At 42.8% G+C, this 25,084-nt stretch overlaps 1 protein-coding gene across 1 annotated transcript; it reads right to left on the bottom strand.

Annotated features, from left to right (window-relative positions):
- Positions 1 to 177: 177 nt before the first annotated feature.
- On the bottom strand, positions 178 to 23,093 carry LOC311100540 (monocarboxylate transporter 12-B-like; the record flags this gene model as incomplete). The annotated part of the gene is made up of 7 exons (XM_084141451.1): positions 23,047 to 23,093; positions 19,640 to 19,862; positions 13,373 to 13,476; positions 3,270 to 3,413; positions 2,514 to 3,102; positions 1,223 to 1,482; positions 178 to 380 (listed from the first exon to the last, which is right to left on the bottom strand). Exons 2-7 carry the CDS (start codon positions 19,765 to 19,767, stop codon positions 178 to 180), a joined length of 1,428 nt encoding a protein of 475 aa, XP_083997577.1. The 5' UTR covers positions 19,768 to 19,862; positions 23,047 to 23,093.
- Positions 23,094 to 25,084: the final 1,991 nt, after the last annotated feature.

The raw sequence follows: 25,084 nt of genomic DNA, 5'->3' as shown, positions 1-25,084 counted from the left end.
CCTCATTAAAATGCAAATCAATTTATAACATTTGTGACATACGATTTTCTGAATTTTTGTTGTTGTTATTCTGTCTCTCACTGTTCAAATAAACCTACCATTAAAATTATAGACTGATCATTTCTTTGTCAGTTGGCAAACGTACAAAATCAGCAGGGGATCAAATACTTAATTCCCTCACTGTATGTAGAAGTCTGATCGGCTGCCTGGACAAGGCTCCTGTTTGGGGTCTGTGTCTTTATTGTTTTTTCTGTGCTTTTGGGTCCTACGACAGTGGCGTATCCCAGTCACTGTGCTGATAACCAGGGAGCTGGAAATGAGGGCAAAGCCACTGAGGAAGAAAGTGGCCGTGTAGGTGCCTGTGGTGTCAACTAGCCAGCCTGCGGAGGGAGGAGGAAGGAGATATGAACATTCACTTAGGCTTTAACTTGATGGATGGAAGACATGCTGACTATAATGCATGTGTTAATAAATACAAAATAAATCATTTTTAAATCAGTAAAAGTACACTGGTGGGTAATTTAACAAGCTATTGCTGCACTTAATGCAAAATTTTTGCATCCATGACAAAATATTTTTTTAAGTAACGTGAACATCTAACATTTGTAATTAATTGACTAATGAAACATCCATGGTGTACTATTCGGGCCAGTTTCCCGGACTAGGTTTAGTCTGTTCCCAGGAAACCAGCCATTCATGACACAAGCGTTCTTTAATAACTCAACTACAAATCATTTCCGAATCAGGACTGAATAAGTGGGTCACTTTAGAATGACATAAGGTTACTGTAAGTGAGATTGTTTGCTGTTGCATTTTCTTAAAGAGAACAGCAGGCTTGCTCTACCTGATGAGAGGGAGTATATGAGCGGTCTGGAAAGAAGCCCACTGGACACACACTGGTTGAATCAACTTTGTTTCCACGTCATTTCAATGAAATGACGTTGAACCAACGTGGAATATACGTTGAATTGACGTCTGTGCCCAGTGGGAGGTAAATGTCTGCTCATTGTTTCCTGCTCGCAAATGTGGTATTTGGCAAAGCTTTTAGTGAAGCAATAACAATGGCCCAAACATGGCTTTTGTACCACTAAATGCTTTCATAAAGACCACTTTTGCGATCAGCAAACAACGTGTGGACATTTCATGCCATCTCTTTTGTCCACCTCCTGTGCTGTGATTGGTTAGTACTTAATTCCTCCCCTTTCAACACAAGGACACTCACCTCCTATTGGAGGGCTGAGCAGGTAAGGAATGGCATGTAGGAAGTACACAATCCCCAGAGCGGAGGAGAGGTTAGCTGTCCCCACAATGTCTGAGGTCACCACAGGTATGAGGGCCACGTAGGCGCCATCGAAGTACCCATAAAGCACAGAGAAAGGCACCAGCAGGGCGAACGTCCGCAGGAGAGGGATGAAGAGGCAGCACAGTCCCTCCATGCCCACTGCAATCATGTAGCACACATTACGATACTTCTTCAGGCACCTGGGGGGAAGAATAATAGTGCATACAATCAGTCTAAAAACACATCCCACTGGGCACACTGGTTGAATCAACGTTGTTTCCACATCATTTCAATGAAATTACATTGAACCAACGTGGAATAGACGTTGACTTGACATCTGTGCCCAGTGGGATATTTCCCATATTGACCATCTGAATGATCTGTAGCTCAATTGTTAATGCCCTTACAGAAAAACCACATGATTTCAGGTGGAATATCACGTTATCACATGTTGCTTTACATGTTGTCACGTTATCACATGTTGCTTTACATGTTGTCACGTTATCACATTAACTTAACATAAGATCACAATTGATCACATGAAAACATGTGTTTTTGGAACAATTCACATGTGATCGCGTGAAATTCATGTGGTTTTTCCATAAGGGTGGCTTGTAAGATGAAACCAGCTGTTTTTCACCTTCAAGATAAAATTGGGTAACAGCTCCATTTCTTAGAGCAGGGCTCTCCAACCCTGTTCCTGGAGAGCTACCTTCCTGTAGGTTTTCAATCCAAACCCAGTTGTAACTAACCTGATTCAGCTTATCAACCAGCTAATTGTTAGAATCAGGTGCACTAGATTAGCATTGGAGCGAAAACCTACAGGATGATAGCTCTCCAGGAACAGGGTTGGAGATCCCTGCTTTAGAGTAAAACTGGGTGACAGACAGTTCACTGAAAGGTGAGACTACAAAAACTAGGTAACAGCTCAGTAAATAGTGATACTGCAAAAAACGAGTGAAAACTGAATAAGAAAAGGCTGGATCCATATTTATGTTAAAGCATTGCTTCTGATTTCACACAAACTCCAAGTGGAATGTTGTAGAGGAAGACCTACAGAAAGATACAATGCAACAAATACAGGTATGTTTTGGACCTGTCTTCCAGTCCAAATAAAGGAATGCTTGCCTATCAAAGAGCAAGGCAGGACAGAGGCACTCTTCATAGAATTAAAATACCTTTGTTGTGGTGGCATGTTCAATGGAACACAATTTTAAAAACTCAGGCCTACCTCCTGTCTACGAGCCAGCCGAAGGTGATGTTCCCCACGATGTCTATGACCCCCAGGATAGACATGAGAAAGGCGGCCTTGTGGTGGCTTACGCCCACATCCAGTGCGTAGGGCACAAGGTAGACGAAGGGCAGGCTGCAGCCGCTTGCTAGGAACAAGAAGCTCACCGCCAGCATCAGGAAGTCAGGCATGAGCAGGAAGCGGTACTCCTGCATAGACTGGAAGCAGCGGCTGTCTTTGCTGTTGTTGATTGCCAGTGGTTCCTCTAACGTGCTCACCACCTGAGCTTTCACCCCATATCCACACTCGGGGTCCAACGGAACCGGACCATGGGCATCCTCTTCTTCTTTCAGAGTGATAGGGCGCAGTAAGGCCCCACAGACACACAGATTGGAGACAACGCCCCCCAGGATGAGTAGGGCCCCGTGCCATGAGTAGTGCTCTATGAGCAGCTGGACCACAGGGGCCAGGATGAAGGTCCCGATGCCACTGCCTGACATGGCGATCCCGTACGCCAGGGCTTTCCTCTCACAGAAATAAGACCCCACCATGGCAATGGCAGGGGTATAACAGAGGGAAAATCCAATACCTGCAAATCAAAAGAGGAAAAGGTTGTTGTTGGTATGCTATGATCCATTCTAGGGCATGTTTTTGGTACAGTATGTCTACCCAGTATCCCTAAATTATATGATGTGTGATTTATAGGGGTTCCTAATGATACTGCAGTGGGTCAGGAGGATGTCAGGTGGGACCCACCTGTGAGGACCCCCAGGGTGATGTACAGGTACTCCAGGCTGGTAGCGAAAGAGCTGAGGACCAGGCCGATGGAGGACAGGAAGCCCCCAAGGATCACAGCGATGCGGCACGAGAGACGGTTCCCAATGAAGCTGCCTAGAGGAGCTTTCAATCACAACACAGTACACAAGTTAGTATGGGGCTGTGCAGGCGCGTCGCTTGAGCTGGGGGGGTGGTGGTATATACCATGATGAGTTTTATTGATTGGGGAAAAAATCCCTACTGTAAAGCTTTATGTGGTTTGCACCACAGTGACTCAGTTCCTCATTTCATGATTGGCTCCCCCTGCCGCCAAATTAGTTTTGGTTGCACCCAGTCTCCAGCGGCGTCCAACCCGTTCACAGTAAAAGGAAAAACACAGGGAAAAAGAGCTGAGCAAGGATAACGGCGAAAGGCGCAATTTCTTCTGCATGTATTGCTTTGGTCTACAGTAACAGTTCAGCAGCACACACTACCCCTCTCTATCTTTCTCTTTGTGGTGTTTGCTGAGGCGAGGTAGCTACATGTTTTGAAAGTTTAAAACGAGTAAAAGTTCATTAAGATTTCATACATTTATTCCTATGTTGTTGTGTAACTGTCACGAATTCCGCCGAGACTGCTCCTCCTCCTTGTTCGGGCAGGCTTCGGCGTTCGTCGTCCCCGGAGTACTAGCTGCTACCGTTTGATGTTCTCTATGTTTGTTTGGTTTTGTCTGTTTGGTGCACCTGTGTCTTATCACTTATTGATTATGTCACCTATAAGTTTCCTTTGGTTTTGTTTGTAGTTGTGTGTTGTTGTCCGCCTGTCCGTTGGGGTTTTGGATTTTGCTCTGGTGTATTTAAGTGTATTGACGCACTGTTTGCGCATCGCTTATATTTTGTGTTTTACGCACTGTTTGCGTATCGCTCGCCTCCGTTGTTTGAGGCCCGTTCTTTTTTATTGTCATATTTTTGACTAGTAAAGTCTGTTGGACTAAGCTTCTGTGTCCTGCGCCTGACTCCAACACCACATCCACTTCAAACACTGACAGTAACTAGCGAACTATTGGTGATGAGATAACATTGTGTAAAAAGAGTGTTATACCGAGTGATACTGATGCATGTAATGTTAGGTTGGGTATTTTTGCTAGGCTAACGTTAGCTAGCTACCTAAGTTTGCACCAAAGCACAGTATGTGGATCTTTTCCTTTTGAATTGCAGTTTGAGATGAGCAGCACTTAGTGAGTCAGTGTTCACCCAACAGAAAAAGTAGCTAACGCCCTTAATGGAGGTGCCAACATCAAAGAGGAGAAAAGTGCAGGGCTTAAGATCATTTTTGGGGAGTGCAGAGTCCTGTAAATCAAAATCAAATCAAATTATATTCGTCACATGCTTCATAACAGGTTTGGACTAACAATGAAATGCTTACTTAGAGGCAATTTTCCCTCTAAACTGAGCTACGCCTCAGGCTGCCACACAATCATGAGATTGAATTTCACTTAACTTTCTAGAGTTTTCCCATTTAGTTAACACTATAAACGTTTCGCTCTACTGTGGGAATAGTGCTCGAATCAACACAATATGAGACACTTTCAATGTAACATACCAAAACAAAATGAACTATGCAAAACTAACTGTGCAAGAGATTTTCTTGTAGGCAGAGCGCATTAGAGTAGGATTCTATTGCATTGACATGCGTGCGACTCAGGCTGCAGTAGGCCTATATGCAAATAGCCATTGCCATATATGGATCTGTGCCATTCCTTTGAACTGGACAGCATGAGCGGTCACGAGTAGATGTGCTTGTTTTGAGATCAAAGCGAGAGCTGCATGTAACCATCTGTGTACATTTGTTCATATTCTTTGCTAGTTAGTTAGTTATTAGCCCAGTTATAGCTAACTTCTAGTCAACAATGGAGGAGTGGTTGCTTCCTACAAGAGCACAAAATGTGTGCATTTCTAGACATCTTTGAAAAGCAAGTGGTTTCTTGCATCAAACAACACAACATTTTCAGTCACCTTGTCTGAAGGACAAGTGGATAAACAGGTTAATGTCAAGCCCTGCATGTTATTTTCAAAAGTCTCATGGAATGTAGGCCTACATTGAACACCACATTTGCTGCTACTGTAGGCTGAATGATAGAACAGCTATTTCCATGTTAAAATGTTATGGGATGCATTTTTTCTCATTGTCTTTTATGTTAGGCCACTCAGGTAGGCCTACATTATGATCAAATAGCCACAGTAGCCTACTTGGCCACTGCTAAAACTATAACTTAAAGCGGGTACAGCCTCAGTGTTCATAGTAAACGCGCGCCTTAAGTTGCACAGAAATATCACAATGTTCAAGTTTGTGCTCAGCAGACCTGAAATTTACTCAGTCCTGAAATTTTTTTGAGGGAATTTTGCTTACGGGCCCTTCCCAACAATGTATAGAGAAAGAAAATAGAGAAATAATAGAAAAGTAAAACACGTAATGATAGTAAACGCCCTTGGGATCGTGTACTGCACTAAAGCAGTACAGTGTGTCTTACTTGTTTTTACCCTAGCAAATGTCTGGCAAACTGCTGCCAAAAGACAGGCGTTGTTGTGGAAAATAACCACTATACTTTATTACAAATAAGGTCTCACAGAATTTTTGTTGCATCAAGAAATGACTTTATTAAAGTGGCACACCCCCTTTTGGTCTCCCTCCATCTTATATAGTCCTCTTCAGAGCGGCTAAACTCAACTTTCAATAAGTTCAGAGTACTACAATCAATCAATCCTTATCTTGCAAAAACACTCATGTTTAGTTTAAACTCTGTTCAACCCTGGCTCTTTTCACTGTGTTTGAAGACAAAAACAAATGATAAGACAACCATGGATCTAAGTAAGAGCAAGCAATCTGACCCTAGGGCAGATCCCCTCTCTACTCACCCACACAGTGAAATTAAAATGACCCAATAAAATTCCTGGCCCAGTAACAAAGAATTCTAACTTTATGCTCTTGATTAACCCAGTTCTACCTCATAGTCCATTAAACTTTACAGTTCATTAATAATAATTCACCACAGCGTATGAATGATTTGTAGGCCAGGGGGAATATGGGCTACCAGTTATTTAATTTTCTCACACCTCTCACACCTTGACATGATAAAACACATGTAGATACAGGAAAAAAGGGTGAAACACCAATTCAGCATAAAGTTAAACTCCGATAAGATACACTACATTCCCAAAAGTATGTGGACAACTGCCTGTCGAACATCTCATTCCAAAATCATGGGCATTAATATGGAGTTGGTCCCCCCTTTGCTGCTATAACAGCCTCCACTCTTCTGGGAAAGCTTTCACTAGATGTTGGAACATTGCTGCAGGGACTTGCTTCCATTCAGCCACAAGAGCATTAGTGAGGTCGGGCACTGATGTTGTGTGTTTAGGCCTAGCTCGCAGTCAGCGTTCCAATTTATCCAAAAGGTGTTCGATGGGGTTGAGGTCAGGGCTCTGTGCAGGCCAGTCAAGTTCTTCCACACCGATCTCGACAAACCATTTGTGTATGGACCTCACTTTGTGCACGGGGGCATTGTCATGCTGAAACAGGAAAGGGCCTTCCCCAAACTGTTGCCACAAAGTTGGAAGCATAGAATCGTCTAGAATGTCATTGTATGCTGTAGTGTTAAGAATTCCCTTCACTGGAACCATGAAAAACAGCCCCAGACCATTATTCCTCCTCCACCAAACTTTACAGTTGCCACTATGCATTGGGGCAGGTAGCGTTCTCCTGGCATGCGCCAAACCCAGATTCGTCTGTCGGACTGCCAGGTATTGAAGCGTGATTCATCACTCCAGAGAACGCGTTTCCACTGCTCCAGAGTCCAATGGCGGAAAGCTTTACACCACTCCAGCCGACGCTTGGCATTGTGCATGGTGATCTTAGGCTTGTGTGCGACTGCTCGGCCATGGAAACCCATTTTATGAAGCTCCCGACGAACAGTTATTGTGCTGACGTTGCTTCCAGAGGCAGTTTGGAACTCCGTAGTGAGTGTTGCAACAAAGGACAGACCATTCTTTATGTGCTAGGCGCTTCAGCACTATGCGGTCCCGTTCTGTGAGCTTGTGTGGCCTACCACTTCGCGGCTGAGCCGTTGTTGCTCCTAGACGTTTCCACATCACAATAACAGCACTTTCAGTTGACCGGGGCAGCTCTAGCAGGGCAGAAATTTGACAAATTGACTTGTTGGAATGGTGGCATCCTATGACGGTGCCACGTTGAAAGTCACTGAGCTCTTCAGTAAGGCCATTCTACGGGTGTGGCTGAAATAGCCAAATCTACTCATTTGAAGGGGGGTCCACATACCTTTTCTATATATATAGTGTACCTCACTGCTAGTTTAAACACGTATAAATAGTTGCAAGTAAATGTTTCTCTTTTGCCACTTTTTTTTTGTCACTTTGGACCATTGATACTGTGAGTTAACACAATACCAAGTGTTGCAAAATGTGAACCTTTGAGAGGGGTTTGTGATCCGCAGCAGTCCTCTGTGACCCGTGCTGACTAGCCTTGGCATACACCTGCCTGAACATGTTACCTAAGTCAGCCTTGATAGAGTCTGCTATGAGTCAGCTTATGGGTCTATTTTTACATGCTTTTTCAAAACAGTCTCTATCATGGTGTCAAATTTCACGGAGCGCAAGTGAAATAAATAAACTCCCTCTATGTTGGGTCATAATGTTGTGACACTGTTTTGGTATTTCAAGATGTTCTCTGTGAGTGGCTGACTTTGTTCTCTCAAGAGCTAAATCAACAGGAAAAGAAGCAAACTCCTCTGTCTGATGTCTGCTTTAGTCAGACATGGGGTTGTCAGTGCTTTGTTCTTAAATGCTACTGCGCTAATGTGTACCTACTAATAAAATACAATCCTATGATTCAACCAAAAAGGTTTTTGAAGAGCAATCACCATGTCCAAAAGATCCATAGAAGATCCACTTGTTCAGCCAGTCTGAAAATCAGATAAACTAGTCTCATGATGTGCTGGAGGGTTAGGTGGGACACGCACTTAAAAAACACTAAAACATCACTTTTGTTCTATGTAAGGGGGTCAAACAGGGCACATCCCAATCTAAGAGAAGCAGCAAAAACTGACCAATGGGTTGGCTGAGTTGCAAGGACACATTGCCAGTCAGCGGCCTGTGACTTTATCAACTTAAGCATACTGTAACTTCACTGTGTGATTGTAAAAAGCACATTGTCTTCATTATGTGTCCTAATTGGAAGCGAAATGATTCACCAAATATCAAACCTAGTTGTCTTAGTTGTCAACTGACTTAACTTCTACTTAACTGTCTTTTAACAGCTTATATGTTTACATCCAATTAACCAAATCCATTTAATGACTACCCTTGGCATTGAACAACCTGTCTAGACCACACATTGCAAGCCAGTACCAGGCCGAGTGTGAAGCCAGATCACTGTTGCTGAAGCAGCACTTGACTGATGGCCATTTGTATTTGTATTTATTATGGATCCCCATTAGCTGCTGCCAAGGCATCAGCTACTCTTCCTGGGGTCCAGCAAAAGTAAGGCAGTTATACAATTTAAAAAAAATTACAATACATTCATAAAATATTTCACAACCTCAGGCCCCTACTCCATTACCACATATCTACAACACAAAATCCATGTGTACGTGTGTGTATAGTGCGTATGTTATCGTGTTTGTGTATACACGTGTCTGTGCCTATGTTTGTGTTGCTTCACAGTTCCCGCTGTTCCATAAGGTGTATTTTTATCAGTTTTTTCAATCTGATTCTACTGCTTGCATCAGTTACCTGATGTGGAATAGCGTTCCATGTAGTCATGGATCTATGTACAGTCGTGGTCAAAAGTTTTGAGAATGACACAAGTATTGGTCTTCACAAAGTTTGCTGCTTCAGTGATATGAGATATTTTTGTCAGATGTTACTATGGTATACTGAAGTATAATTACAAGCATTCCATAAGTGTCAAAGGCTTTTATTGACAATTACATAAAGTTTATGCAAAGAGTCAATATTTGCAGTGTTGACCCTTCTTTTTCAAGACCTCTGCATTCCGCCCTGGCATGCTGTCAATTAACTTCTGGCCCACATCCTGACTGATGGCAACCCATTCGTGCATAATCAATGCTTGGAGTTTATCAGAATTTGTGGGTTTTTGTTTGTCCACCTGCCTCTTGAGGATCGACCAGAAGTTCTCAATGGGATTAAGGTCTGGGGAGTTTCCTGGCCATGGACCCAAAATGTCGATGTTTTGTTCCCCGAGCCACTTAGTTATCACTTTTGCCTTATGGCAAGGTGCTCCATCATGCTGGAAAAGGCATTGGTCGTCACCAAACTGTTCTTAGATGGTTGGGAGAAGTTGCTCTCAGAGGATGTGTTGGTACCATTCTTTATTCATGGCTGTGTTCTTAGGCAAAATTGTGAGTGAGCCCACTCCCTTGGCTGAGAAGCAACCCCACACATGAATGGTCTCAGGATGCTTTACTGTTGGCATGACACAGGACTGATGGTAGCGCTCACCTTGTCTTCTCCGGACAAGGTGTTTTCCGGATGCCCCAAACAATCGGAAAGGGGATTCATCAGAGAAAATGACTTTACCCCAGTCCTCAGCAGTCCAATCCCTGTACCTTTTGCAGAATATCAGTCTGTCCCTGATGTTTTTCCTGGAGAGAAGTGGCTTCTTTGCTGCCCTTCTTGACACGAGGCCATTCTCCAAAGGTCTTTGCCTCACTGTGCGTGCAGATGCACTCACACTTGCCTTCTGCCATTCCTGAGCAAGCTCTGCACTGGTGGTGCCCCGATCCCGCAGCTGAATCAACTTTAGGAGACGGTCCTGGCGCTTGCTGGACTTTCTGGGGCGCCCTGAAGTCCTTCTTTGTGGCAACTGACCACACGACTGAACAGTAGTCCAGGTGCGACAAAACTAGAGCTTGTAGGACCTGCCTTGTTGATAGTGCTGTTAAGAAGGTAGAGCAGCGCTTTATTATGGACAGACTTCTCCCCATCTTAGCTACTGTTGGATCAACATGTTTTGACCACGACAGTTTACAATCCAGGGTTACTCCAAGCAGTTTAGTCACCTCAACTTGCTCTATTTCCACATTATTTATTACAAGATTTAGTTGAGGTTTAGGGTTTAGTGAATGATTTGTCCCAAATACAATGCTTTTAGTTTTTGAAATATTTAGGAATAACTTATTCCTTGCCACCCATTCTGAAACTAACTGCAGCTCTTTGTTAAGTGTTGCAGTCATTTCAGTCGCTGTAGTAGCTGACGTGTATAGTGTTGAGTCATCCGCATACATAGACACACTGGCTTTACTCAAAGGGCATGTCATTAGTAAAGATTGAAAAAAGTAAGGGGCCTAGACAGCTGCCCTGGGGAATTCCTGATTCTACCTGGATTATGTTGGAGAGGCTTCCATTAAAGAACACCCTATGTGTTCTGTTAGACAGGTAAGTCTTTATCCACAATATAGCAGGGGATGTAAAGCCATAACACCTAGGTTTTTCCAGCAGCAGATCATGATTGATAATGTCAAAAGCCGCACTGTCTAACAAAACAGCCCCCACAATATTTTTATCATCAATTTCTCTCAGCCAATAATCAGTCATTTGTGTAAGTGCTGTGCTTGTTGAATGTCCTTCCCTATAAGCGTGCTGAAAGTCTGTTTTCAATTTGTTTACTGTAAAACAGCATTGTATCTGGTCAAATGCAATTATTTCCAAAACTTTACAAAGGGTTGTTAACAGGCTGATTGGTCGGCTATTTGAGCCAGTAAAGGGGGCTTTACTATTCTTAGGTAGTGGAATGACTTTTGCTTCCCTCCAGGCCTGAGGGCACACACATTCTAGTAGGCTTAAATTGAAGATATGGCAAATAGTGGCAATATCTTCCGCTATTATACTCAGTAATTTTCCATCCAAGTTGTCAGACCCCGGTGGCTTGTCATTGTTGATAGACAACAATAATTTTTTTCACCTCTTCCACACTCACTTTACGGAATTCAAAATTACAATGCTTGTCTTTCATAATTTGGTCAGATATACTTGGATGTATAGTGTCAGTGTTTGTTGCTGGCATGTCATGTCTAAGTTTGCTAATCTTGCCAATGAAAAAAATAATTAAAGTAGTTGGCAATATCAGTCGGTTTTGTGATGAATGAGCCATCCGATTCAATGAATGATGGAGCTGAGTTTGCTTTTTCCCCAAAAATGTCATTGAAGGTGCTCCAAAGCTTTTTACTATTATTCTTTATGTCATTTATCTTTGTTTCATAGTGTAGTTTCTTCTTCTTTTTATTCATTTTAGTCACATGATTTCTCAATTTGAGGTACGTTTGCCAATCATCAATCCACGGGGATTTAACAGTTTTTACAGTCATTTTCCTGATGGGATCATGCTTATTAGTAACTGGGATAAGCAATTTCATAAATGTGTCAAGTGCAGCGTCTGTTTGCTCCTCATTACACACCACGGACCAACAAATATTATTTACATCAACAACATAAGAATTACTACAAAACTTATTGTATGATCTCTTATACAATATATTAGGCCCAGCCTTTGGAACTTTGGTTTTCCAAGATATGGCTACTATATTGTGATCACTACATCCAATGGATCTGGATACTGCTTTCTGTCATGCCCTGGCTCTGGGGACCCTTTAATGTTGAGCCAGGGTGTGTAGGTTTTATTGTTTAATTTTCTATGTTTTAGTTTCTAGATCGTTTAGTTTCTATGTTGGCCAGGGTGGTTCCCAATCAGAGACAGCTGTTGCTCGTTGTCTCTGATTGGGGACCATACTTAGGCAGCCTTTTGGCATTTTAGTTTTGTGGGATCTTGATCCGAAAGGTTTGTGTTATTAACCTAGGACTTCACGTATCGTTTGTTGTTTTGGTTCGTGTTGTGTACACTCAATAAAATATGTACGCTTATCACGCTGCGCCTTGGTCCGCTTCATCTCATAACGATCGTGACAGAAGATCCCACCATGACTGGATCAAGCAGCGTGACAAGGAGAGAGGATGGACTTGGGAGGAGAGGAGAGAGAGTCTGGCGAGAGGGATGGAGGCTATGATCACGGGGGAGAGACAAGCCCAATAATTTTTTAGGGGGGGGCTCACGCCGTGGACGACGAGGCAGCAGGAGGCCGCAATAGAGCGGTTCAGCCGGTTAGCAGAGGAGGCCGCCAGATTAAGGGGGTCATTGGTGCAGAGGGAGCAGAAGGAGAGTGTAGAGGCACGGCGAGAGGAGCTGGTTAGGCAGCAGAAGGAGCGGAGGTTCATAAGGAAACCCAGTCCTGCTCCTCGCACCAAGCAAGTGGTGTGTGTCGCCAGTCCGGTCCGGCCCGTTCCAGCTCCCCGCACCAAGCCTGTGGTGCGCGTCGTCAGCCCGATCCGGCCCGTTCCTGCTCCCCGCACCAAGCCTGTGGTGCGCGTCGCCAGCCCGGTCCGGCCTGTTCCTGTCCCCCGCACCAAGCCTGTGGTGCGCGTCGCCAGCCCGGTCCGGCCTGTTCCTGTCCCCCGCACCAAGCCTGTGGTGCGCGTCGTCAGCCCGGTCCGGCCCGTTCCGGAGCTGGACTGTTCCACCGGTGCCTGGTCCTGCACCGGTCAGCTGCTCCACTCCGGAGCCAGAGTAATCCGCTCCACCCTCCTCCCTAATTTACGGCAGAGTGTTAAGATGTCAAAACCCAGCCCAGACCCCCCTCCCCTCTTCTGTGGGTGAGAGGGTCTGTTTGTTATCAGCCATTTGCCTAGCTGATCTGAGTCCTTTGATCCACTGTCAGGAGAGTCATGACAATGTTGATGATTTCATTCCTGTGCTGTTTGTAACTACCCTTGTAGGTTGACTGATAACCTCAACCAGGTTGCAGGCACTAGTTAGAGTTTGAAGCTTTTAAATCACCCAGAAAATATACCTCTCTGTTGATATCACATACATGATCAAGCATTTCACACATGCTATCCAGATACTGGCTGTTAGCACTTGGTGGTCAATAGCAGCTTCCCACAAGAATGGGCTTTAGGTGAGGCAGATGAACCTGTAGCCATATTACTTCAACAGTATTTAACATGATGACTTACCACACAGCATAGTGGTGCAGTCCACCAGACTGTGGATCCAGGCTGTCCCTGAATAGTCCCCACCAAAGTGCATCTGGAACTCCACAAAGAAAATAGAGATGCATCTGGAACAGAAGAAAAAGGTCAAGATGAAGAGAAATCATGACAAATAAGGATTATCTTGCATATTGCAAAATGGCTCAGAATTTAAAAAATATATGTTTTCCTAGTGTATCTGTCGCATACACGCACACACACACACACACACACACACACAGTCTTACACGCACACACACACACACACAAACACACCATTTGTTGTGTATACAGCACATGTTCTCGGAACACACTGAGGTTCCTTCAATTATGTAATTACTCTTCTCCAGCTAGACATGGTGATGACCTGAGCGGTCAGAGGGAGTGATGCAACTGTAATGAATTGTGTAATCATGAAGCTGAGGGGAGAGCTGTAAAAAGCCTGGGGCGTGTGGGAAGAACGCCTGCTTGGGGGGTAATGAACTACAAGCTCCTACGTTCGAGTCTGTAGCGAGGCTGCACCTGTACAAACAGAGGAATAGCACCAGGCAGGCGATAAGGCCCAGATCACTGTGTGAATGTGACGGCCATCTGATCCTCATGTCCTCTCCAGCACTGGCCAGAGAACGCAGATGGGGTGACCTATCATAGGGCAGGCCTCCGTCAGCCTGCTGTTTCCTCACACACACACACAAAAACGTGTATACACACGCTGTCCGCTACAGCTGGTTTAAGGGTTTAAACTCACTCACTAGACCTCAAAGGACCTTGGAATCACTGATGCATATCGAGAAAGTAGAGGATCAGGAGTTCACTGCCTAGACTTATTACCTTTGGTTACTCTCAAACCCTTGGTAAAATGTCCCCCATTCCTTCCAATTCTGACCTAATACTACTTTAGATTATCTCTGGCAGAGTCGCAATGTGCAATAGGGTAAAGGTTCAAGGTGACGATCTGGGCAGGCATTATCAGTTTACAACCATCAGTGACCAGGTTGCTGGTTGAAAATGATTGAATAATGTTGGAGGGACATTCCAACATGCTAGTCCTTGTTTGATTATTTTCCAATTCTAATCTACACAAAGGATTGCCCGATGGAAATGTGAGACTATAATCTCCTTCTTTATCCCTCACCCAACAGGTTTTCACCTGACTGAACTCTTTTTTTTCAGTAACGCAATTCATTAAACCCCCTTTAACTGCGTAACAAAGCATGAAACATTGTGAAACCTTGAAAAACAACATTTTAGAGGATACCTAAAAAAAATATTTGTTGCATGCAACTTTCCTGCAAGTTTGTGGCAAATTTGCTGGAAACTAAATAGTCTGCCACAAAATGTTGACAGAAGTTTGCAAATGTTTGCCAGTGGTGAATCTGCGGTCAAACCTCTGGCAATACTAATATAGTGGCACAGTGGCACTGGCAAACAGTTCGCCAGAGGTTTTTTTCTGGCAAGCAATTCTCTCACGATTCTTTTTGAATCTGTGGCAAACCTGTGGCAACAATATTTATTGACACGAGTGACAAACAGTTTACCAGAAGCCGTTTCCGGTGAACACATGAGTTCCAAGACCAGTAACCGTTGGCGACCAATCAGGGGGAAAAATAAAAATCAGTTTGAAAGTGGAAACCAAGCTATCTATCTAGCTACCTACCAAAGTTGTCTGGTGAGCAGGGGTTGGAACCAGAAACCGGAAAATAAGGACAATTTTTCAAGGAACAGAACCAGAACCGAGAAATAAAGTGATCTATACTGTTCCGGAACAGAACCATTATTTTAAAAGCATGGGAACCGGTTAATAGCATTATTTGATGTTCCGTGCATTTTTTTTCAGTCCCACAAAAAAACGCAACAAAGTGCCTATGCAAAGCCCTCACTTTCACTCAGAAACGTATTCCAGTGCCTGCCAGCTGAAAATCTTTGCCAGTGTGTGTGTTCGGTCTACTTGCCCCTCCCCCTCCCTCCGAAGCATGCATAGTCTACTGTAGCTACTGATTTTACAGGCGTGATTCAGAAATTAGGGAGAGCGATTTTTTATTAGAGAATAATGGATTAACTTTTTCAATGCTGGTTTAGCTCTCGAAAACTCTAGGCGGCATTATCTGTAATGTATTGATCAAGGGCTAGCTCTGGTCCAACTTTGTTTTAGCCAACTCCCTGAAGTTCAAAGTTCCTTCATAGAAGCCGCTCCTCCGTAGGTATAATTATTTGGGCCTACTTCAGATAATGCATGTCACAACAACAACATGCCCAGCGCTTCATGCCCAGTCCTCTCCTCACCCGCAAAATTTCAGTCGCATGTCGCACCCTACACTACACGTTTGTCCAATGCATGTACAGTGCCTTCTGAAAATGTTCAGACCACTTTACTTTGTCCACATTTTGTTCCATTACAGCCTTATTCTGAAATTGTTAAATTGTTTTTTCCCCCTCATCAATCTACACACAATACCCCATAATGACAAAGCAAAAACAGGGTTTTATAAATTTGTACAAATGTATTACAAATAAAAAACGGAAATATCAAATTTACATAAGTATTCAGACCGTTTACTCAGTACTTTGTTGAAGTACCTTTGGCAGCGATTACAGCATGGAATCCTCTTAGGTATGATGCTACAAGCTTGGCACACCTGTATTTGGGGAGTTTCTCCCATTCTTCTCTGCGTTGATGCACAGCTATTTTCAGGTTAGATCGGGTTCAAGTCCTTGCTCTTGCTGGGCCACTCAAGGACATTCAGAGACTTGTTCCGAAGCCACTCCTGCATTGTCTTGGCTGTGTGCTTAGGGTCGTTGTCCTGTTGGAAGGTGAACCTTCGCCCCAGTCTGAGGTCCTGAGTGCTCTGGAGAAGGTTTTCTCCAGACGTGACACTTGGCATTCAGGCCAAAGGGTTCAATCTTGGCTTCATCAGACCAGATAATCTTGTTTGCCATGGTCTGAGAGTCTTTAGGTGCCTTTTGGCAAACTCCAAGCGGGCTGTCATGTGCCTTTTACTGAGCAGTGGCTTCCGTCTGGCCAATCTACCATAAAGGCCTGATTGGTGGTGTGCTGCAGAGATGGTTGTCCTTCTGGAAGGTTCTCCCATCTCCACAGAGGAACTTGAGAGCTCTGTCAGAGTGACCATCGGGTTCTTGGTCACCTCCCTGACCACGGCCCTTCTCCCCTGATTGCTCAGTTTGGTCGGCGGCCAGCTCTAGGAAGAGTCTTGGTGGTTCCAAACTTCTTCCATTTAAGAATGATGGAGGCCACTGTGTACTGCAGACATTTTTTGGTACCCTTTCTCAGATCTGTGCCTCGACACAATCCTGTCTCGGGGGTGCTCTACGGACAATTCCTTCGACCTCATGGCTTGGTTTTCGCTGTGACATGCACTGTCAACTGTGGGACTTTCTATAGACAGGTGTGTGCCTTTCCAAATCATGTCAAATCAATAGATTTTACCACAGGTGGACTCCAATCAAGTTGTAGAAACATCTTAAGGATGATCAATGGAAACAGGATGAAATTAAGCTCAATTACGAGTCTCATAGCAAAGGGTCTGAATACTTATGTAAATAAGTTACTTATGTAAATCTGTTATTTATTTTTTATATACATTTGCTAAAATTTCTTTAAAAACTGTTTTCGCTTCGTCATTATGGGGTATTGTGTGTAGATTGCTGAGGATTTTATTTTTCCTAATCCATTTTAGAATAAGGCTGTAATGTAACAAAATGTGGAAAAAGTGGTATTTGGTAGCATTGCCTTTAAATTGTTTAACTTGGGTCAAACGTTTCGGGTAGCCTTCCACAACCTTCCCACAATAAGTTCGGTGAATTTTGGCCCATTCCTCCTGACAGAGCTGGTGTAACTGAGTCAGGTTTGTAGGCCTCCTTGCTCGCACACGCTTTTTCAGTTCTGCCCACACATTTTCTATAGGATTGAGGTCAGGGCTTTGTGATGGCCACACCAATACCTTGACTTTGTTGTCCTTAAGCCATTTTGCCACAAGTTTTGAAGTATGCTTGGGGTCATTGTCCATTTGGAAGACCCATTTGCAACCAAGCTTTAACTTCCTGACTGATGTCTTGAGATGTTCCTTCAATATATCCACATAATTTTCCTTCCTCATGATGCCATCTATTTTGTGAAGTGCACCAGTCCCTCCTGCAGCAAAGCACCCCCACAGCATGATGCTGCCACCCCCGTGCTTCACGGTTGGGATGGTGTTCTTCGGCTTGCAAGCCTACCCCCTTTTCCTCCAAACATAATGATGGTCATTATGGCCAAACAGTTCTATTTTTGTTTCATCAGACCAGAGGACATTTCTCCAAAAAGTACAATCTTTGTCCTCATGTGCAGTTGCAAATTGAAGTCTGGCTTTTTTATGGCGGTTTTGGAGCAGTGGCTTCTTCCTTGCTGAGCGGCCTTTCAGGTTATGTCGATATAGGACTCGTTTTACTGTGGATATAGATACTTTTGTACCCGTTTCCTCCAGCATCTTCACAAGGTCCTTTGCTGTTGTTCTGGGATTGATTTGCACTTTTCGCACCAAAGTACGTTAATCTCTAGGAGACAGAACGCGTCTCCTTCCTGAGCAGTATGACGGCTGCGTGGTCCCATGGTGTTTATACTTGCGTGCAATTGTTTGTACAGATGAACGTGGTACCTTCAGGCGTTTGGAAATTGCTCCAAAGGATGAACCAGACTTGTGGAAGTCTACACATTTTCTTTTGAGGTCTTGGCTGATTTATTTTGATTTCCCCATGATGTCAAGCAAAGAGGCACTGAGTTTGAAGGTAGGCCTTGAAATACATCCACAGGTACACCTCCAATTAACTCAAATTATATCAATTAACCCATCAGAAGCTTCTAAAGCCATGACATCATTTTCTGGAATTTTCCAAGCTGTCTAAAGGCACAGTCAACTTAGCGTATGTTAAAAAAGAAACCTGCACACTGCTCTTGCTAGTATCACTGCTCTTTATTAAGCTTTACATATCGGCCTCAAGGCCTCTGTCAGAGCTTTTGTGAGTGTTTATAATTTGCACCCTTATGTAGACGTTGCTCCACCCACATCCGTTCAATGCATCGAATGGGGCTGGAGTCAAGGGAAATTCCCAAAAGGTCTTAATGATGAAATGCCCATGCATTTTATGTGGTAAATGTGAATATGAATTAATGCCACCACTTCAGATTACTCTGATGTTTTGTCTTGAACTGTACCCAATCAGTTATGAAAACTTACTTGATAGGTCAATGTCCTCATTGTGGTTTTACAGACTTGTTTAATGCATTATGTACACACATTATTAGAATACTTATGAAAAGCACATTGTTATATTTGGTAATACTTGCTTATTTTCCCTCGACTCTAACCCCATTCGATGCATTGAATGGATGTGGGTGGAGCAATGTTGTTAATACACAAAGTATCCAAAAACCTGATATAATTTGCATACATGTTTCCCAGAATTGTTTGCCAGAAGTTCACAAGTCGCCGCAAATTTGCCGCAACAGTTTGCCACAAAACTAATTTGCATGTGAAAATATGAGCTTGCTGCAAATTTGCGGCAAATTGGTCAAAGATTTGTCACAACTGTTTGCCAGAACTAAGCCTGTTTTTTTCCGGTAAGGGTAGATGTTAAAACACAACCATCCTCAGTCAGGGTGTATGGCGCTTCACTGTAGTTCGATACTGAAGGCCTGCTCCTGACCTGCAGGCTGTTTACCAGGCACCCAGTGTAACCTGAACTGGTAAGTGTGATGGCAGCAACACAAGATACCTCTTGCCACTTTAGTAAACCGGAGTCTTGTTCTCAAGTCATACTCAGTCCAAGTTGCGGTATATATAGAGTTGACCTGGACCTATATTACATATATCATAAACATTTAATCATACCATAACCGTGTTATTGTTTGAAAATAATTTTCGGATGTATTTTAAAGGACATACAATGTTTCTGTGTAATAATTTTTGAATACCTTTCAACTCACACACTTTATTAAGTACATAGCCCACCATTATAGAATGGATTGATAATCTGCATCAAGTTTGGTTAAAATTATTGTTGAGTTTTGTTTGAAATCATAATTTGTCCCACAAACTTAACTGTACACAAACGTGTAATAAAATTGCTAATAGACTGATTTGTTAGGATGCCCACTTATACTGTAAAATAAACACACAGGCTTATCACTCCACAGTTCCCAGAGTTGGGTCAGGTCCCAGGGGAACTGCAGTGACCCTCTCCAGCTGCCAGACTTACCTAGTGACGGCACGTGTGCAGACAGTGACCACAAAGCAGCCGGCCACGATCACCCAGCCCCAGCCCCCATCAGGAGGGGGGACCGCTGGTCTCTTCTTCCCTTGAGCCATAGCCGCAGCATGAACCATGCTCAGATCCTTTTTCTGTTCACTCGGTTTCCTCCTGTTCTCAGCCAAGAAACCCCAGGTACACCTCGCAGACAGACAGCCTCACACAGTCACACCTAGAATGGGATCCTTGTTCAGTTCACTTCAGTTACACTGTTGTAGAACACAGGGAGAAGCAAAGATACTAGCTAAGACTCTATGAATAAGTCAAAAGGAGGCTCGGAATCATTAACAGGCATCAATTGGAATGCATTAACCATAAACCAAAAAAACTCTGACATCTTCTCTGGGTCTAAAACATGTCCAGCCCATTCAGCATTTGTTGAGGAGCTGGCCTACAAACAAGGCTAGTCACTGCTGATGTGCATGTTGAAATACTTTACTCCCCCGGCCCAAGCAGCACAGTGAGGCGACAGGGTAATGACATAGGAGTCCATGAGAGGAGGCGTTTACTGGAAGGGTGTCAGGGCTAACTCGGGGTGGTACAATATTAACTTCAGACACTAGCTGCAGTCTGCTGGCATGACCTCTGACCCTGTTGAAAAGCTGTGGCGTGCTACCCTAAAACACCTTCCATGGAAAAACATCTCTGAAGCTTTGGTTCCTCAGATGGCCATTGGCCACTTGACTTAGCTACCCTCTATTTCCCTTAAATGTACTCCTGCATGCAGCAAAAAAGGCTTTGACTGATGAATGTCAGTTAATGTCAGTACTTAAATCAGTAATCTTAATCAGTAATCCAGTGTGATTTAAATCAGTAATCCAAACGCACTAGCTCTATGATATCTTTATATGGAAACTAAATAAAGAATTCACATTTTAAAATAAGAATGTGGAGGATATAGAGTGCCTTCAGAAAGAATTCAAACCCCTTGATTTTTTCCACATTTTGTTGTGTTACAGACTGAATTCAAAATTGATTAAATTGATTTTGTTTTCTCATCAATCTACACACTATACCACATAATGACAAAGTGAAAACATGTTTTTAGAAATCTTTGAAGATTTATTGAAAATGAAATACAGAAATATCTAATTTACATAAGCATTCACACCCCTGAGACAATACTTTGTAGAAGCACTTTTGGCAGTAATTAAAGCTGAAAGTCTTTCTGGGTAAGTCTCTAAGAGCTTCCCACACCTGGATTGTGCAACATTTGCCCATTATTGTTAAACAAATTCTTAAAGCTCTGTCAAACTGGTTGTTGATCATTGCTACACAACCATTTTCAAGTCTTGCCATAGATTTAAGTCAAAACTGTAACTCGGCCATTGAGGAACATTCACTATCTTCTTCCGGTGTAGATTTGGCCTTGTGTTTTAGGTTACTGTCCTGCTGAAAGGTGAATTAATCTCCCGTGTCTGGTGGAAAGTAGACTGAACCAGGTTTTCTTCTAGGATTTTGCCTGCTCCATTCCATTTCATTTTTATCATGAAAAGCGTACCAGTCCTTAACGATTACAAGCACACCCATAACACGATGCAGCCACCACTATGCTTGAAAATGTGGAGAGTGGTACTCAGTAATGTGTTGTATTGGATTTGCCCCAAACATAACACTTTGCATTCAGGACATAAAGTGAATTGCTTTACCACATTTTTGCAGTATTACTTTAGTGCCTTGTTGCAAACAGGATACATGTTTTGGAATATTTTGATTCTGTGCAGGCTTCCTTTTCACTCTTGTCAATTAGTTTAGTATTGTGGAGTATAACTACAATGTTGTTGATCCATCCTCAGTTTTCTCCTATCACAGACATTAAACTCTGTAACTGTTTTAGTCACCATTGGCTTCATGGTGAAATCCCTGATCGGTTTCCTTCTTCTCTGGCAACTGAGTTAAGAAGGACATTTACATTTTACATTTTAGTCATTTAGCAGATGCTCTTATCCAGAGCAACTTACAGTTAGTGAGTGCATACATTTATATAATTTTTTCATACCCATGGACCCATGTATCTTTGTAGTGACTGGGTGTATGTGTAATTAATAACTTCACCATGCTCAAAGGGATATTCAATGTCTGGTTTTTTTTTACCTATCTACCAATATGTGCCCTTCTTTGCGAGACATTGGAAAACCTCCAATGTCTTTGTGGTTGAATCGGTGTTTAAAATTCACTGCTCAACTGAGGGACCTTACAGATAATTGTATGTGTGGGGTACAGAGATGAGGTAGTCCATCAAAAATCATGTTAAACACTACAATTGCACACAGATTGAGTCCATGCAACGTATTATGTGACTTGTGAAGCACATTTTTACTCCTAAACTTAATTTAGGCTTGCTATAACAAAGGGGTTGAATACTTATTGACTCAAGACATTTCAGCTTTTCATTTTTTATGAATTTGTAAAAATGTGTACAAACATAATGCCACTTTGACATTATGGGGTATTGTATTTAGGCCAGTGAAAATCTCTCGATTTAATAAATGTTAAGGCTGTAAAACAACAAATGTGGAAATAGTCAAGGGGTGTGAATACTTTCTGAAGTTGCATAATTTCCTGCATTTCTAGTTGGTTAAAACCTGTCTGACTCCATAGGTCCAGCTGCTGTTTATCATTGTTTTGTTAACCTAGGAGCTTAGACATTTGCCACAGTCGGGCATTTGCCACAGTCGGCAAAGTTTTGATTCTGAAGTTTAGGAGATTCAATATTGCACTTGAAATGTACCACGTGAAAACATGGGATCATCCAATAATATGTTTGAGACCCATATAATTTAGCCTGCAGAAAATATAAGACAACGCAAGCGCATCTCGCACAATTTATAGTCTACACAGTATGTGTCCAATTGATACATCACAGAACGCGGACATTGTATGGTGGGTTCACGCGGCTGAACTATCGACAATGTGAACTGGGTCTGTAATGAAATATCTCAAATTTGGAACAGTAGACATGTTCACCATATTTCCTCCTCAGGAAATGGAAATATCTCAAAAACGTGCAGGGGTGAAACGTGTAAAGTATACTGAGTAAAACTTTTTCAGAACTTCCTTTCTCTTTTTGTTATCTTAGCGTGCAAGAATTTTCAGTTTATATCAAACAAAACATGTGAATCAGAAAGCGACGGTTCATCAGAATAAACAATTTAGGTGACTTTGTAATGTTCTGTTCTTCTAATCAGTATCCGTCAAAGCGCCACTAGAACATCAAAGGCTGCTGGCTTCGTAGGCTACAAATTTTTTTTTAAACAATCAATTGGAATTAATACACAGAGTAAAAACATTTGAAAATATTTCCAATAAACATTATTTTCCTCACAGTTTCTAAGATGGAGCAATAAGGTTCTTACCTTTCCAGACACACACAGCAGCTGCTGTCGAATTGCATAGCTCAGTCAAGTAATTTGCAGCCAACCTTGTCTCATAGCATTTCGTATTATTCGTTAGGAAAATCCGAGACACTGCATTTGGCCTGATATGTTACGTTTCGTATGGTATGTATTCATTTGTTGATGTCCATCAGCCATTTCGTTTGATATGTTACAAATTACAATTCGTATGATATGTAACAAATTTGTAAAACGTACTATATGTTACGAATTTTCATAACGTACAAAATCTAACTAATTTTCAAATCATACAATATGTTACGAATTTGTAAAAATAATGATATATTACGAATTCCAATTTGTTGTGGCTAACATTGGCTAGGTGGCTGGGTTGATAATGCTAATGTTAGCTAGCTGGTTAACGTTAGCTAGGCTAGTGGTTAGGGTTAAGGTTAGGAGTTAGGATAAAGGGCTAGAGGAAGGGTTAGCTAAAAGGATTAGGGGAAGGGTTAGCTAACATGCTAAGTAGTTAAAAAGTAGTAAGTAGTTGAAAAGTTGCTAATTAGCTCAAATGCTGAAGTTGGCCGTGATGAGATTCGAACACACAACCTTTGGGTTGCTAGATGTCCGCATTATACACCCGACCAACCACCCTCCATTCATTTTTGCCTTAAGTAACCTTCTGTCTTATGTACAATGAGGGAAAAAAGTATTTGATCCCCTGCTGATTTTGTACGTTTGCCCACTGACAAAGACATGATCAGTCTAAATTGATTTGCATTTTAATGAGGGAAATAAGTATTTGACCCCTCTGCAAAACATGACGTAGTACTTGGTGGAAAAACCCTTGTTGGCTATCACAGAGGTCAGACGTTTCTTGTAGTTGGCCACCAGGTTTGCACACATCTCAGGAGGGATTTTGTCCCACTCCTCTTTGCAGATCTTCTCCAAGTCATTAAGGTTTCGAGGCTGACGTTTGGCAACTCGAACCTTCAGCTCCCTCCACAGATTTTCTATGGGATTAAGGTCTGGAGACTGGCTAGGCCACTCCAGGACCTTCTTCTTGAGCCACTCCTTTGTTGCCTTGGCCGAGTGTTTTGGGTCATTGTCATGCTGGAATACCCATCCAAAACATAATGTTTCCACCTCCATGTTTGACGGTGAGGATGGTGTTCTTGGGGTCATAGGCAGCATTCCTCCTCCTCCAAACACGGCGAGTTGAGTTGATGCCAAAGAGCTCGATTTTGGTCTCATCTGACCACAACACTTCCACCCAGTTCTCCTCTGAATCATTCAGATGTTCATTGGCAAACATCAGATGGGCCTGTATATGTGCTTTCTTGAGCAGGGGGACCTTGCGGGCGCTGCAGGATTTCAGTCCTTCACGGCGTAGTGTGTTACCAATTGTTTTCTTGGTGACTATGGTCCCAGCTCCCTTGAGATCATTGACAAGATCCTCCCGTGTAGTTCTGGGCTGATTCCTCACCGTTCTCATGATCATTGCAACTCCCGAGATGAGATCTTGCATGGTGCCCCAGGCCGAGGGAGATTGACAGTTATTTTGTGTTTCTTCCATTTGCGAATAATCGCACCAACTGTTGTCACCTTCTCACCAAGCTGCTTGGCGATGGTCTTGTAGCCCATTCCAGCCTTGTGTAGGTCTACAATCTTGTCCTTGACATCTTTGGAGAGCTCTTTGGTCTTGGCCATTGTGGAGAGTTTTGAATCTGATTGATTGATTGCTTCTGTGGACAGGTGTCTTTTATACAGGTAACAAGGTGAGAATAGGAGCACTCCCTTTAAGAGTGTGCTCCTAATCTCAGCTCGTTACCTGAATAAAAGACACCTGGGAGCCAGAAATCTTTCTGATTGAGAGGGGGTCAAATACTTATTTCCCTCATTAAAATGCAAATCAATTTATAACATTTTTGACATGCGTTTTTCTGGATTTTTTTGTTGTTATTCTGTCTCACTGTTCAAATAAACCTACCATTAAAATAATAGACTGATCATTTCTTTGTCAGTGGGCAAACGTACAAAATCAGCAGGAGATCAAATA

Source organism: Coregonus lavaretus (genome assembly GCF_964263955.1).
Source record: "Coregonus lavaretus genome assembly, chromosome: 25".
Classification (NCBI taxonomy): Eukaryota; Metazoa; Chordata; class Actinopteri; order Salmoniformes; family Salmonidae; genus Coregonus; species Coregonus lavaretus.
Note: the sequence above shows the minus strand (reverse complement) of the source record. Positions and strands in the feature narration are given on the sequence as shown.